The sequence below is a fragment of the Pseudonaja textilis genome, chromosome 2 (assembly GCF_049901715.1).
Source record: "Pseudonaja textilis isolate UNSWEBS1 chromosome 2, rPseTex1.2, whole genome shotgun sequence".
In the NCBI taxonomy this organism is placed as follows: domain Eukaryota; kingdom Metazoa; phylum Chordata; class Lepidosauria; order Squamata; family Elapidae; genus Pseudonaja; species Pseudonaja textilis.
The window spans coordinates 164,416,620-164,429,529 of NC_141991.1; the positions used below are offsets into that span (position 1 = coordinate 164,416,620).

At 39.4% G+C, this 12,910-nt stretch overlaps 1 protein-coding gene across 1 annotated transcript in view; it reads right to left on the reverse strand.

Annotated features, from left to right (window-relative positions):
- Window positions 1-3,658: 3,658 nt before the first annotated feature.
- The window catches only part of LOC113444083 (nuclear cap-binding protein subunit 1-like), a 30,508-nt gene continuing 21,256 nt past the window's right edge, over window positions 3,659-12,910 (reverse strand). Inside the window, exons 15-23 of the mRNA XM_026712649.2 lie at window positions 11,264-11,367; window positions 10,463-10,585; window positions 9,815-9,917; window positions 8,312-8,405; window positions 7,917-8,020; window positions 7,440-7,554; window positions 6,766-6,888; window positions 5,872-5,985; window positions 3,659-4,082 (exon numbers count right to left, since the gene is read on the reverse strand). Coding sequence (XP_026568434.1) covers window positions 3,969-4,082; window positions 5,872-5,985; window positions 6,766-6,888; window positions 7,440-7,554; window positions 7,917-8,020; window positions 8,312-8,405; window positions 9,815-9,917; window positions 10,463-10,585; window positions 11,264-11,367 — 994 coding nt within the window. The 3' untranslated portion in view covers window positions 3,659-3,968. The remainder of the gene's footprint in view (window positions 4,083-5,871; window positions 5,986-6,765; window positions 6,889-7,439; window positions 7,555-7,916; window positions 8,021-8,311; window positions 8,406-9,814; window positions 9,918-10,462; window positions 10,586-11,263; window positions 11,368-12,910) is intronic.

The window sequence follows — 12,910 nt, forward strand, 5'->3', positions numbered from 1 at the left end:
AGGAGGTTTCGTGCATCTTTGTTGTGCTTCTTTGGGGGAAGGTGGTGGTGGTGGCGGGAAGCGGGGAGGGAAGCAAAACTCCTCCGTTAAGGCAGGTTCCTGAGGTTTTAAAAAGAAAGAGCAAGGGGATAAGCTGTACACGCGCGAAACAAAACCCAGCGTCCATCCCCAACGCCATCCTGAGATTCCTTATTATGGGGAAATCAGTAAATCCTGCAAGGTTGTTTGGTTAATTTTTTTCCCCATGGGGGAATCTCCTGATAGTCCTTTGATCCTTGCCTCAATGTACATTGGGCAGTGAATTCTGATTTGGAAGAAATGTTGAAATACATTATTTGTAACTTAAAATGCATAAACGATTGAGATGCTGGATTATGAACAGTAGCAAGGTTAGAATATTTCAGTGATAGATGGAGCTCACACCTCATTCTTTTTTTATTTATTTTATTTGGTTTGTCAATTGCTTACAAGATAATAGGTATAAGTAAAAACATAGTTATGGATACATATAAGAAAAAAAAACACAATAGGACAGGGACGGTAGGCCCGTTGGTGCGCTTATGCACGCCCCCTACACATCTCTTAGGAAAGGGGATAAGGTCAATAGTAGACAGTCTAAGGTTAAAGTTTTTGGGGTTTGGGGAAGAAACCACAGAGTCAGGTAGAGTATTCCAGACATTGACCACTCTGTTGCTGAAGTCGTATTTCCTGCAATCAAGTTTGGTGCGGTTTACAATGCAATCTATGATTTTATTATACTATACTTAGATCAGACCAAAGGTGGAGTAGTTCTAGTTTTCTAGGTCTAGAATTTCAAGTCTCTATGAATTCTTTTTTTTTTTTTTTTGCAGCATCCAGAAGTCAAATACTACATTAAAATCAATTAAAAATGAATCCTTTTATCAACCGTTTATTGAATAATAAACATTTAACTGTATAATTCACAATCGTATCATTGCATACATACTTGAAAGCTTTTCACATGTATCTGTAGTTGCTTGCAGGTGACAAAAACACCTTCCGATTTTCAGGTCACACACACATGTATTATAGGATATAATGTTGCTTCAATAGAGCCACAAACCTGTAAGCTCCAAAATTTCAGCCCAAGCCATGTGCATGCCATGGAGAATGTACTGGGCTGATGCTCTGAGGATATGCTAGGAAGGACTATTGGGTCTAAGAATGGCCTCTTGAGAAGAGGATGCATCCTGCTTCAAAGTAAACAGTCCCATCCTTCCTATAAAGAGGGATGAACCACTGCTTGTACTCAACCACATGCCACCTCCTGGGAGGGCTTAACCAATCCGGTGGGGCATGGTTCCAGAATGCAGGTGACCAAGAGTCCACAGCTACTGGGACTCTGCCCACTTCCTCAGGATCAACCATCTGAAATCCCTCCCAGATGACAGGACTCACATATGTCTTGGTTGCTTGCAAAGATCTGCCCAGCCAGAGTCCAACTCTTAAGAGAAGCTGAGCCAGTTCAACTGACAAACACTGAGAATATTCTTCAGAGTGGCCCTGCGAGAGCCAGTTCCTCAGGACCTCTTTACCCCAGGAGGGATCTGATCAGGTGAAACAGGGCCATTAGGACTATCTCCTGGTTTAATAAGGGTGGAAAAGTAAGTATTCTTTGCTGCCCTTTCTAATGAAGGTGCTTCTATCCATAATCAGAATGTGGATGAGGTGAGTTTTATTATAAATCGACTTGGCATTAAGCAGCAGCAACTGGAGTCTGGAATCATCAAATCTCTAGAAACTGGGTCCTGGTATAGAGCAGTATACAACTTAACTTACGGTGCTGGAAGTCTTTTTGCCCAATTCTTCTTGAGGTACAGCAGGGAACATTTGTATTATATTACCTAGCTTGCTGATGAAATGTTTGCAAATGTTTCCGTCCTTTTCAACCCAAAATACATCCTAACAAAAGCTCTTTGCTTGATTGACTTCATTCTTTGTCTTCCCCAAGCAGTACTCTAGACATTTCATGTCTATTCATTTTTTAGAGCCACTTAGTGAACAATGGGACTCTACAAGATCTGCCTGCACAGAAAGTCTGCAGTTTACTATTGCCTCTTCATTGAAAAAAGCAATGAAAGCAGCAGCTAAATTACATGAAACTGCACTGGTTCCATGAGGCACTTTGGTTGGGCTGATCTAATTGGTTCTGCCTCCCTGTGAGAGGCTGCTGTGGAGAACTTTAGGGCCAAAAGGGGTGATGGTAAAAGACTGATATTAATACCCCCCAAATCCAGACACAAATGCCCTGAGGCAAACTGATCTGTGTGACCCCATCCCCTGTGGGTTATGCTGTGAATGAGTTGGACTAGATGTGGCTGCCATGATGGCCATGAACCCCTGTACTACCTCAGACCCTAGGCCCAATGATGGCAGGAGTCACCCAGAACTTTTAAAGGCTGGAGAACTTCAATCCAGAGAGTTCAGGAGCCCAGGCAAGGATGCTGCTTTACTTTAGGGAGGAAAGTGAGCAGCAGTTCTCACTGATGCCAATAGCCCAGCCTCACAAAAAGAGCTTCAAATCTAGTGATGTCAGGACAGGGGCCCTGGGAGCACTAGAGACAAATAATGCCAGCCTCCTCTTGCTGCTGTCCTGGAATTACTGATGACATTACTGATGACACACTTGAATCCCAGGAGGGCACATTTTTAAGACAGGAGTCTCCCCTTCAGTGGCCAGTCAGGCCTTAGTGATGCAAGCTAGGTCAGCCCCTCATACACAATCAGAATGTGAATGAGGTAAGTTTATTACAGGTCATCCTGGCATTCAGTAGCAGCAACTGAAGTCCAGAGCCACCAAAGCTCTGGAAACCAGGACCTAGAGCTATTATGATGCCAGAATTCTTTCTGCCTAATTCTCCTTAGAGGTACAAGGAACAGGGAACATTCGTATCATATCACATAGCTTGGGAATGAAACATTTGCAAAAAGAAAAGCAAGAGGAGAGAACATCAAGGGCCTAGCCATTTTATTCCAAACTCTCCAGATACTCTCCAATGTTGAGAATAGACCCTTAAGGAGCTCTGGGTGATATTGTAGTTTCAAGTGAAGAAGCTGACAAAAATATTAACAAAGCCAGCCTTCATTTAATGACTGAACGTGTAAAATTCCTGAGTAAGCACTAAGACACGAACAATGACTAAGCTGATACATCAACATTTGGCAGACCAGTATACTTCCTCTGTATTCAGACAATCTTAAATTAGGCTCCTTGTGGTCAAAACTGCTTTTCTCACAAAGTGATAGGTTTGGCTGGAGCCACTAACATGTTTGTGTTAGGAAGCCCTTTCTCCACTTCAGCTATTTGCCTGGACAGTTTTTAATAACCGTAATTGCTTAATTCAACTAAAATATAGACTGAGCAGTACAAATTATTTGTTCAATTCCAGGTAGAATGTTTGATATATTTGATAAATCTGAAAAAGGACAGAACCAGTGAAGTGTTGTTATGTCCTCCTTGGTCAATGAAATCTGGGCTGCTTTATAAATCTAATCATTTAAACATGTTTATAGAATATTATACAATATTTCCTAATATGGAATAGTAGGAAAAGTTAATTTGAATTCATACATATAGACATTTGTTTTATATTTCCATAGAATTCGTTCCTATGCAAAAAAGCAAGCGAGGAGCCAATTATGTTTATTATCTATTTTTTATTTTTATACAAACAATAGAAGGGAACAAAGCAGATGCTATGGCAGAGTCAACATTCAAACCATTTCAAAATGAGAAATCCACACATTATTCCATCCCAATCACCCAGCAATCATTACTAGCATAAGGCCCCTACTGCCCCAAGTCATTCCATTCAAGCACTGCGTAGTTTATCTAGGACAACACAGTTAATTATTTTCGGATTAAAAGATTTTTTTCCTTTCTTATCAAAGATTCCATCTTAAACTTAACAAGATGAAATTAAGTCCTACACACAAAAAAAAGTTACTCAAGCCTGGAGTGCACAGAACTGCTGAAATACAGCCAGTATGTGATGATCCAATTCTGCTGTAAACAGAAGGTTTTCTAAAGTCACCATGTACTGTTGGATGATCTGATGATGCTACAGACACAAAAATGCATTTCAGTTAAGCTTGGAAACGATGTAGCACATTAAATAAAAGTATTATATGTCTAAAAAATATAATCTCTTATTTGTATTTTTTACCTCTTTGATATCTGTGGTATCTACAAGTACACTATACACTATGTGCAAGTCATCAAAATTGAAAACAGCACCAGGATTTGAACTGCTAGGGGGTGGACAATCTTAATAATGAAATTAAGAGCAGGAGGTTTTCATCATGCCAACTGTTTTACACAGATATGAAAGGTTTAATGGTCATTGTAAAATATTATTTCCTTTACAACTACTACTGTGCCATTTCCAGAGCACCAGACAATTAAAGCAATCAAATCAAGAAAAGTACTGTATAAAATAAATAGAAATCATAAGATTCATAAACTTTTAATTCATCTCCAGTTACAACCTTTACAAATAAATCAAAAAGTTTCAACTTTAATTTCAGGTGAGGTTTTTTTAAAGGACTTTCCTTAACTATGCCAGCACCCTTCTCTACTGACCATTTATCTAATTTTAGATAAGAGGATTTGAATCTTATTCTTATTAACTGCTTACTTAGAATCTTCAATGAAAGACCAAAGACTGGGAGGCATATTTAATAAAAGGCAATCCTGATAATTAAAGGCTTCAGAGACAATAGTGGTCACATTTGTGCCCAAAATTCAAGGGCAGAAATCATGGCTGCTCAGATCATTAAGGTTTTAAGAAAGGAAAAATCTTAAGTACCTAGTATCAATCTAGGAAGTGTTGTGACTTTATTAGCAATAAACATAGCATGGCAAATTATGCAAGCCCAGATGGATACACAATTACCCTCTGAAAAATATTTGCTACCGTGTTTCTCCAACAATATTTCCCCCAATAGGAAGACCCAGCATGTTTTGTAGGCATAAAATGAAATTAAGCCCCTCCCCCCAAATTTAGGCCTATTTTAAAACATGCCAAATGGGGGGAGGGCGGGGGGAGAACTTGCCATTAGTGGGCACACACACCTCACCATGGCGGTGTGTGGAGGGCTCCCTACCCCTGCCAAGTGCCTTTGCTACAGACCCAGGTATGGTGCTGGTTGCAGGCTGGGTCAGTGGGCAGGCGGCAGCAGCGTGGATGTCGGCCTCGGCAAGCCACTTTAAATCGCAGGGCACTTTAAATTGCGAGACCTTCGGCGCCCGCCGCTATTCTCTCGCCAGTGCCAGCAGGAATGGTGGAAGCTACAGAGGCGGCTCCCCCACCCAAGAAGCGGCTGAAACATTGCCGGTGGAGGAATGCGAAGGGAAAGCAACAGTGGTTGGGCGCCGAAGGTCTCATGATTTAAAGTGCCCTGCCGAGGCCGACATCCACGCCGCTGCCGCCACCCACCTGCTGACCCGACCTGCAACCAGCACCATACCCAGGTCTGCAGCAAAGGTGCTTGGTGGGGGTAGGGAGCCCTCCGCACTTCGCCATGATTGGCCGTAAGGAGCGGCTGGTGGCGAGGCATGGATGCCCGCAGGGCGCTCTAGGAGAGGGTGCGTGGGGGGAGGGGGAGAAATTAATTCACCCCTGAAAAGACGGCCTAGACGTTTTTTTAGGGCTCAAAAAAAAAAAGTCCTGGCCTTATTTTCTCAGAAACATGGTAGATTGAGATCTACCATGTTTCTCAGAAAATAAGGCTGGGAAGGTATTCACTGGCTTCTCTTCTCTATCTGAATATGGTACATACCAAGAAAGGCTGTATCAGGATAATCTCACTTTCAATAACCACATGAATCCTGATATCTATAAGACTTACCTGTAGAAAGATTTGCTGCAGCCTCTCTATACAGTTCTTATACCAAGGTGTAATTACATCAATCCCTCCTGTTTCACATCGTACTAGATGCTCTGTTAGGATCATAATAAAACGCTGGGAGGAATAAAAACAGTAAAATTGTTGGTGTTAGATTCATAGACAAAATAACTTTGTTTTTCAGTAGGAATTAGAAAACTCATGGAAAACAGTCTCCCTGAACTAAGTAGGACATAATTTAGTACAGAATATCAACATTAGTAACTGGTATTAGTTTTTATTTCCAAAACTTGTCAAATGTACAGAATTTTAATTTAGAAATTGATGAAGCTGAAACACTTATTCCAGACTTTTGAAGTCACGTTAAGATTCTAAGATTGCAAGGGGACTGGTGGCTCAGTGGCTTAAAGACATTGTATTTGTCGGCTGCAGAAGGCTGACTCTTCACATTCCAGTATTTCAAGCCCTGGCACCACATGACAGAGTAGGCTCCCGTCTCTTGCCTGAGCTCCTGCCAATCTAGCAGTTCGAAAGCATACAGATGCAAATAGATAAATAGGTACCACTCTGGTGGGAGTAGCAGAGGAAGCCCAGAAACCAACTGGCACTGGCTTAGTCCAAATGCGAAGCAAAAACCAGCAGAGAAAAAGGCCCGGATAACACTGACACTCCTGAAGAACACCGTTAGCTACCCTGTTTGCAGAAATAGTTTGCTCCCTGTGGTGCACCCTGGACAGCCCACAAGTGTGAACTGAACAAACTAGCAATCTTAGGCAACCAAACTACTACTCTGTATTAACATTGTACACTTTTTGCTTTGATGTACTGATGCTATATGCTAAATAAATACATCTAAGTCTGCCTTTTTCACTGGTCCATCAATATGTCTGGTTTTACCTGGAATATTACAAGGAAAAGATTTTTTTGTTCACTTTGAGCTGATTCAACTTTTTCTTGTAAGCGTTCAATTTGTTCTTCAAGGGGCCAATTTTCCCTCTCATTCCTTCGAGAATCATCACGCTGGAGGGAAAGAGTTGAAATTTAATTGATTTTAATATATTTTATAAATAATCAAGATGGAAAACAAAACAAAAATAAAAGGCACCGTTGCAGATATTGTCAAAAAAAATAGCTTGAAAGCATGCAACAGAGTTTTCTGCTAGAAACTGAACCGGCAAATAAAGTCATATTTGTTTTAGATTGGTTTGGTGTCTCAGCTATTGTTTCAGATTGTGTTTGTTATTGTTTAAAAATATTGCAAGTCTATGAGGTAGAAGCAGATGATATAAATCATTCATATTCAATTAAATAGGGGAGTTGATCACATTTTACCAAGCAACTTGCTCATGACATGGGGATTCAAAAAGTTGAAGTTATCTAGCAATTAAAAGTATCCAAAGACAAGAACGCCTGAGCCATAGGCACAACAAAATAACGATCATCTCCATCTTTCCATCCTGCTGCTCATCTCTGCCTAGCTCAGCAAAGCAAAATAAATCTTATGTTTTATAACTGATGAAATATCTTTTAAGTCTTATTTCTTCATACAGGCATGGGAAAAAATTACTTACTCTTTTCTGTTGCTTAGTTAATCTTTCTTTGGCTTCTTCTAGCTCCTTTTGGATCATCATCACATGCTTGTTCATCTTACGAATGGTAGAGTGTAAAATCTCCCAAATATAAAATCTAGCAATAAAAGAAGCAAAGAAGCACTCTCATGTTCGGAGAAGACAACTCTGATTTTTGTCAGTAAAAAGGCACGATACACACTTGTATATCTAAGCTTTTCTCAGACAATGAGTAAAATGGATGAAAACACGAGGACAATGGTGCAACTTCCTCCCCTCTGAGGAGAAATTTCAGTATCAGAATTCTCTAGGACTATAAAAAAGCATGCAAATTTTCAGTCAGATATACAAAAGGTTTCTTACTTTCAGGAAATATTTTTAACTTAGGCAAAATTTCCCTTATCAAGATCACTCACACTTCTATGAAAGATATTTGAGACAGTTTTTTAAAAAGTTATGAGGTGGTTGATATTTATTTACCTTGTAAAATCGTGAGATAACTCTGGAGAAAAAATCCAATTTGCCACTGCAGCACAATCCACAATCTGTGTTCGAATCATCTTATCCACCAGTACAGCAATCATCTGTGCAAATGCAGAAATTTTGCTCAGTTCATCAGGTGTGTGTGTGTATGTGTATGGTCATCTGGGCACAACTTTCAACACAAACTCACAGATTTGAAATCCCAGTTAATCCCAGTTAATTGAAACTACACAGGATCCCTCAAAGCACAGCCTCTCTATAAGATTCAGCACCTAAGCTGTGCAGATCATAGTTATTCATGTTAGGAGGGCCACTTATCGTAACTTCCAAGGCAGGGAAGGAAGGAAGGGAGGAAGGAAGGGAGGGAGGACTATATAAATGTTCATTCTTACCTGAGGATGATTTTTCCATACTTCATACATCACTCTAAGAACATGAAGCTTCCCTTCATCACTTTCAGCCAAAGTTCTGAGGACTTCTCGAAATCTTACAAAAACAGAAAGGACATAATCCAAGGATGTTAAGGAATAGAACATGTCACTTATTCTTACAGATCAATTCTTATTGGACCCTTGGGATTCAACTGGGATCAAAATGGCAAAATTGATTGGGAGGGGAGACCGAAAGAGAAGTGGCTTAGTCTTAGTTCTTAGTCTGCCAAGAACTCTGGATTTCTAGCTTGAGAGCCTAGCAGTATTGCCGTGTTGACAAAGAGCTCTGTAATACAGCAGTTCTTCCTGCTACCTTAGCTAGCTACACTTCACAATACCCTGTGAAAACTCAGCAGGTGCATTATAGAACCCATCTCTTCCCCAAAATCAATGCCAACATTAAACACATACACACAGGTGATACAGTGGTAAGAGAAATTTGTTGCCAAAGCAATGAGAGAAAACCATGGCTTAAATCCAAGTCATAGCAGAAGGCATGTGCCAACCCTTTGAAATAGATGAGACTTGAACACCAAGGAAGTGAATGGTAATACTACAATACTTTTGTTATAGGGTTACAGTGAAATAATCTTACCTCCCTGCCATTTCCTAAAAGAGAATCAGGAAGGGTCAAGTCTGAGATGCTTTCTCAAATTCCATTCCTGCTTTGGGCTGAGATTTCTTATCTTTTCTGAGATTTTTCTTATCTGCCTTAGCTGCAGCTGTCCCTCAAGATTATTCTCTCAGTTGACTGCAGTATGCAAAAATGTCTCAGGCAGACACCTCCCTCAGCCACAGGACCATAAGAGGCAGAGGGCATAAAGCATAGCCAGACTTCCAATATTCTGTTATTATTGCCAACCTCAACAAAAGTAGTGTAGTCTTATTTCTTGACTTGGTCTATATCATGGGGCTGACATTCTCTCATTGCATAATTGGACCCAGTCACCAGCTTTTTCTTCAGATAGTTTTTAATTTTGCTTGTGCCCAAATTCTACCCACCACTCTACAACCTAATGCAGAAAGGGGGTTCTTCTGGCCAAGTAAGCTTTTTATTATTTCCCTCCTCCTGCAGACCTTCTTTGGCCATTCTTATTAACCTGCACCTTGGGCTTAAATATATACAGGGACAATGTTCTGTCGCAGATCACAAAGAGGTGAGAAAGGACTGATAAACTTTTTGTCTATGCTGTACTGTGGGAGAAAGCTGCTGAATACAAGATTCATCCAGACAGACAGACACACAGACAGATCCCAGGGATCAGAGACTATCCAGGAAACAATCCATTTGAAAAAGTATGTTAAAAAAATAGATAATATAGCTAATTTTTAAAACAAAAACAAGAAGCAAGAACACACTTGCTTCTATCCTTTTCTTCATAAAGTTACAACACAAATAAAAAATAAAATGGCAACAGCATGAGCAAATTGACATTTTAATGTACTTAGTGATAAAATACTTACTTTCCCAGAGCACTGAAAGAGTGACTGAATGATTTTGCAGCTAAGTGCAATAGTGTCTGGACAAAAACATCTATTTTTAAAGGATTGTATGAGAAGCCTTCATCTGGAAAACAAAGTTACAAATACATCAAAACCTATAAGCAATATGGGCATTCACCAAAGGCTGAGATGGACTGAATATTTTTAGTTTTCTTTAAAAAAAAAACTGGTGAGGATTTTCATAATAGGCTTTTTTGCAATTTCATTAAGACAAATTAAATTGCAAATATCAATGAATGAATTTCAGAAATATACTAATATATATGATAAAACTGAACTGAAACTCCCAAATGTGGCAATTTTCTTCCTCCTATCTGAATTGCAGCTTCTCCCTTTTCCCATGCCAATTCTATAGTGTCATTCTGTTTTTTTTAAAAAAACATAAATGTAAAGGCACATTTGCTTGTTTGTATGTATGGAGTGGTGCTGAATATCAACAGTCCCAGGTCAATACAATTCTATTCTGAGCTAGTACTAATTGCTGTGTGAAAATAAGAACAGGAGCCATACCCTGGATTTAACCTAAAGCTAACAAGCTTCCCTGAGGTTTTGCAAAGTTTCCATAAATGGAAATTAGCAACGGAACATGGTAAATATCAGAAGGCTTACCATCATCTTCTTCCTGATTAAGATTGGGCACATCCTTAAGAATGGTGAAGATTTCATTATTACTTGCTTTATTTTTAATCGCAATGCTTAAACAGAGGGCAACGTTATATCCAGGTAGAGATTCTACACCCAAAGATAGATGAAGCAAAGTTACCATCTTTGAAAACTGGGCATTTTTTTTACAAGTTTTACAACTTGTTTTTTTTTTACAATGTAAACTTCTTAAAGCATATTAAATTTTCTTGGAAATCAACCATGTCAGAGAAATCAGAACGATATGTAAGATGGAACAGCAATAGCACTTAGACTTATATGCTGCTTCACAGTGCTTTACAGCCCTCTCTTAATGGTTTAGAGAGTCAGCCTATTGCCCATAACAATCTGTCATCCAACTCAGAAGGATCGAAGGCTGAGTCAACCTTAAGAGATGAGATTCAAACTGCCAAACTGCTGGCAGTCGGCAGTCAGCAGAAGTAGCCTGCAGTACTGCATTCTAACCACTGAACCACCACGGTTCTTATAAAAAAATAAATCAACGAGAAGAGAAGCCACACCATTAAGCAATGTCCCCTTATGTCATCATGACCACTGGGCTTTGGATGGTCCTTGGTTGACACCATCTCATACCTGCCCATGGCTACAGCAATTTTCTTTAGATGGAGTTAGTTACCTATTCCCTCTCCCATCCCCCCCTGTTTTAATAAGACAAAATACTATTTGCCTCAACAGTAACAAATGCTCCTTGTCACAGTCCAAGTTTTTGGGGGTAAAGTGTAAATAATATAAATATCATCTACGTACTGTTACTTTCGTCTCCGTATTTATAAATACAGGTTGGATTTGCAGGAGTAATAACTGAAAAACTAGCAGGAACGATATCAACTATTCGCTGATGGTAGGAAAGCCTGAATAAAAGATTTTTGTAGAAGGTTGATAAGAAGATATTCTTGCTGCAATTATGTCACATGATTATGGTTATACTACAGATATAACCCAACCAATCATTCATAACTTGGCATATATACATGCACTGATAAAGCAGCCCAAAACTAATATCTACACCCTGATCCTGAATGCACAGAAAAAGTTCCTCAAAGAACTAGGACTGTGCCTGAACTATAATTTGTCAGAAACAGGGAAATGATAAGATTCCTTGAAAATTTCAATGCTACTTTTTTTCCTTTCTTTGTTTGAAGCTTGTTGCCAATATCTCTGCTTAAAAAAGGAAAGACAACAACTCTCAGAAGTGGAAGAAAATTCCTCGCAGTTAAAGGGGTAAGATATTTCAATTAAGAGCAAAATACATTTTGTAAACATGGGTGCTCAAATAAGGGTGCTAGAAAAAGTTAGGAAAAAATATCTTCCTGTTATTGTCTTGTTATTAACTTGATTAACTGAAAGTGCAGCCCTCTATCTATCCAAACTTCTAAAATGATGGACATTATTTAATAATCTTAACATCATTTAGTCTTCTGCAATTTTAATTTTATTTTCTTGCTAATTAAGTTAGTCCTCAAATGAATCATGTTTTCCAAACTCTTAGAAGCAATGATGGTGCCTAGAAACTAACTCTAAACAGCCATGTCCTCAGTAGACTGTAAAACAGGAAAGAAATGGCAAAGGATCAGTATGCTCCTTCTGTATAAATCTCAATTAGTTTTGACCATAGGATGCTGATTTGGGACTGCAGATTTTAACTAGAGAAGAAAAAAACTTTCCAAGGTGAGACTTGGAGGTGATTATTGGAATGGAACCTATGCTGTGAGAAATTGAGAGCGCTCCTGCCTGCTGATTCCATGAAAACAGGGATTGTTGGGAATCAGGTATTACACTTTTGGTTAGAACAGAACTAATTTACTGTGGAGATGAATTAAAGAATATGGATGGTATATTAGCTAACAAATGGGAGTAGTCAGAACAGGATTCTAATCTCAGGTCTTCAAATCATGCTTGATCCTAGATGCCTGATGCAGATAGCTGCTGTGAGACAACTACCGATCCCATTGGCACTGCACCTGCATAGCAGAACTTGGCAATATTGGTCTCTTCCCTGAATATTTAGGTCAATTAACCCTGGTAAAGGCCAAACTAACAGTAAAAGAGGGAATTAGGGACACTGTTTACCAAAATGGTATCACCTGCCCCAGAAGTCTATTACCAATTGACATACAGCTCTCTATTGTGGGATACTTATACAATTGAACACTAAGCAAATATATATGGGCCTTTCCTAGAGCCCAGTTTGATGCCCTGCCATCAGCTCTACTGGAGATATGCATTTCATGGGGTTGCTCATTTTGCCCTTATGAATCCAGGGAGGCAGAAATTCTTGCCCATGTCCTCCAACAGTGCCCTTTCTATGATGCTCCAAGATGTGCTCTGATTGTCCCAATCACATACAGATAAATTTTATGTTTATTATATTTCAAGGGATACCCAACCCTACAA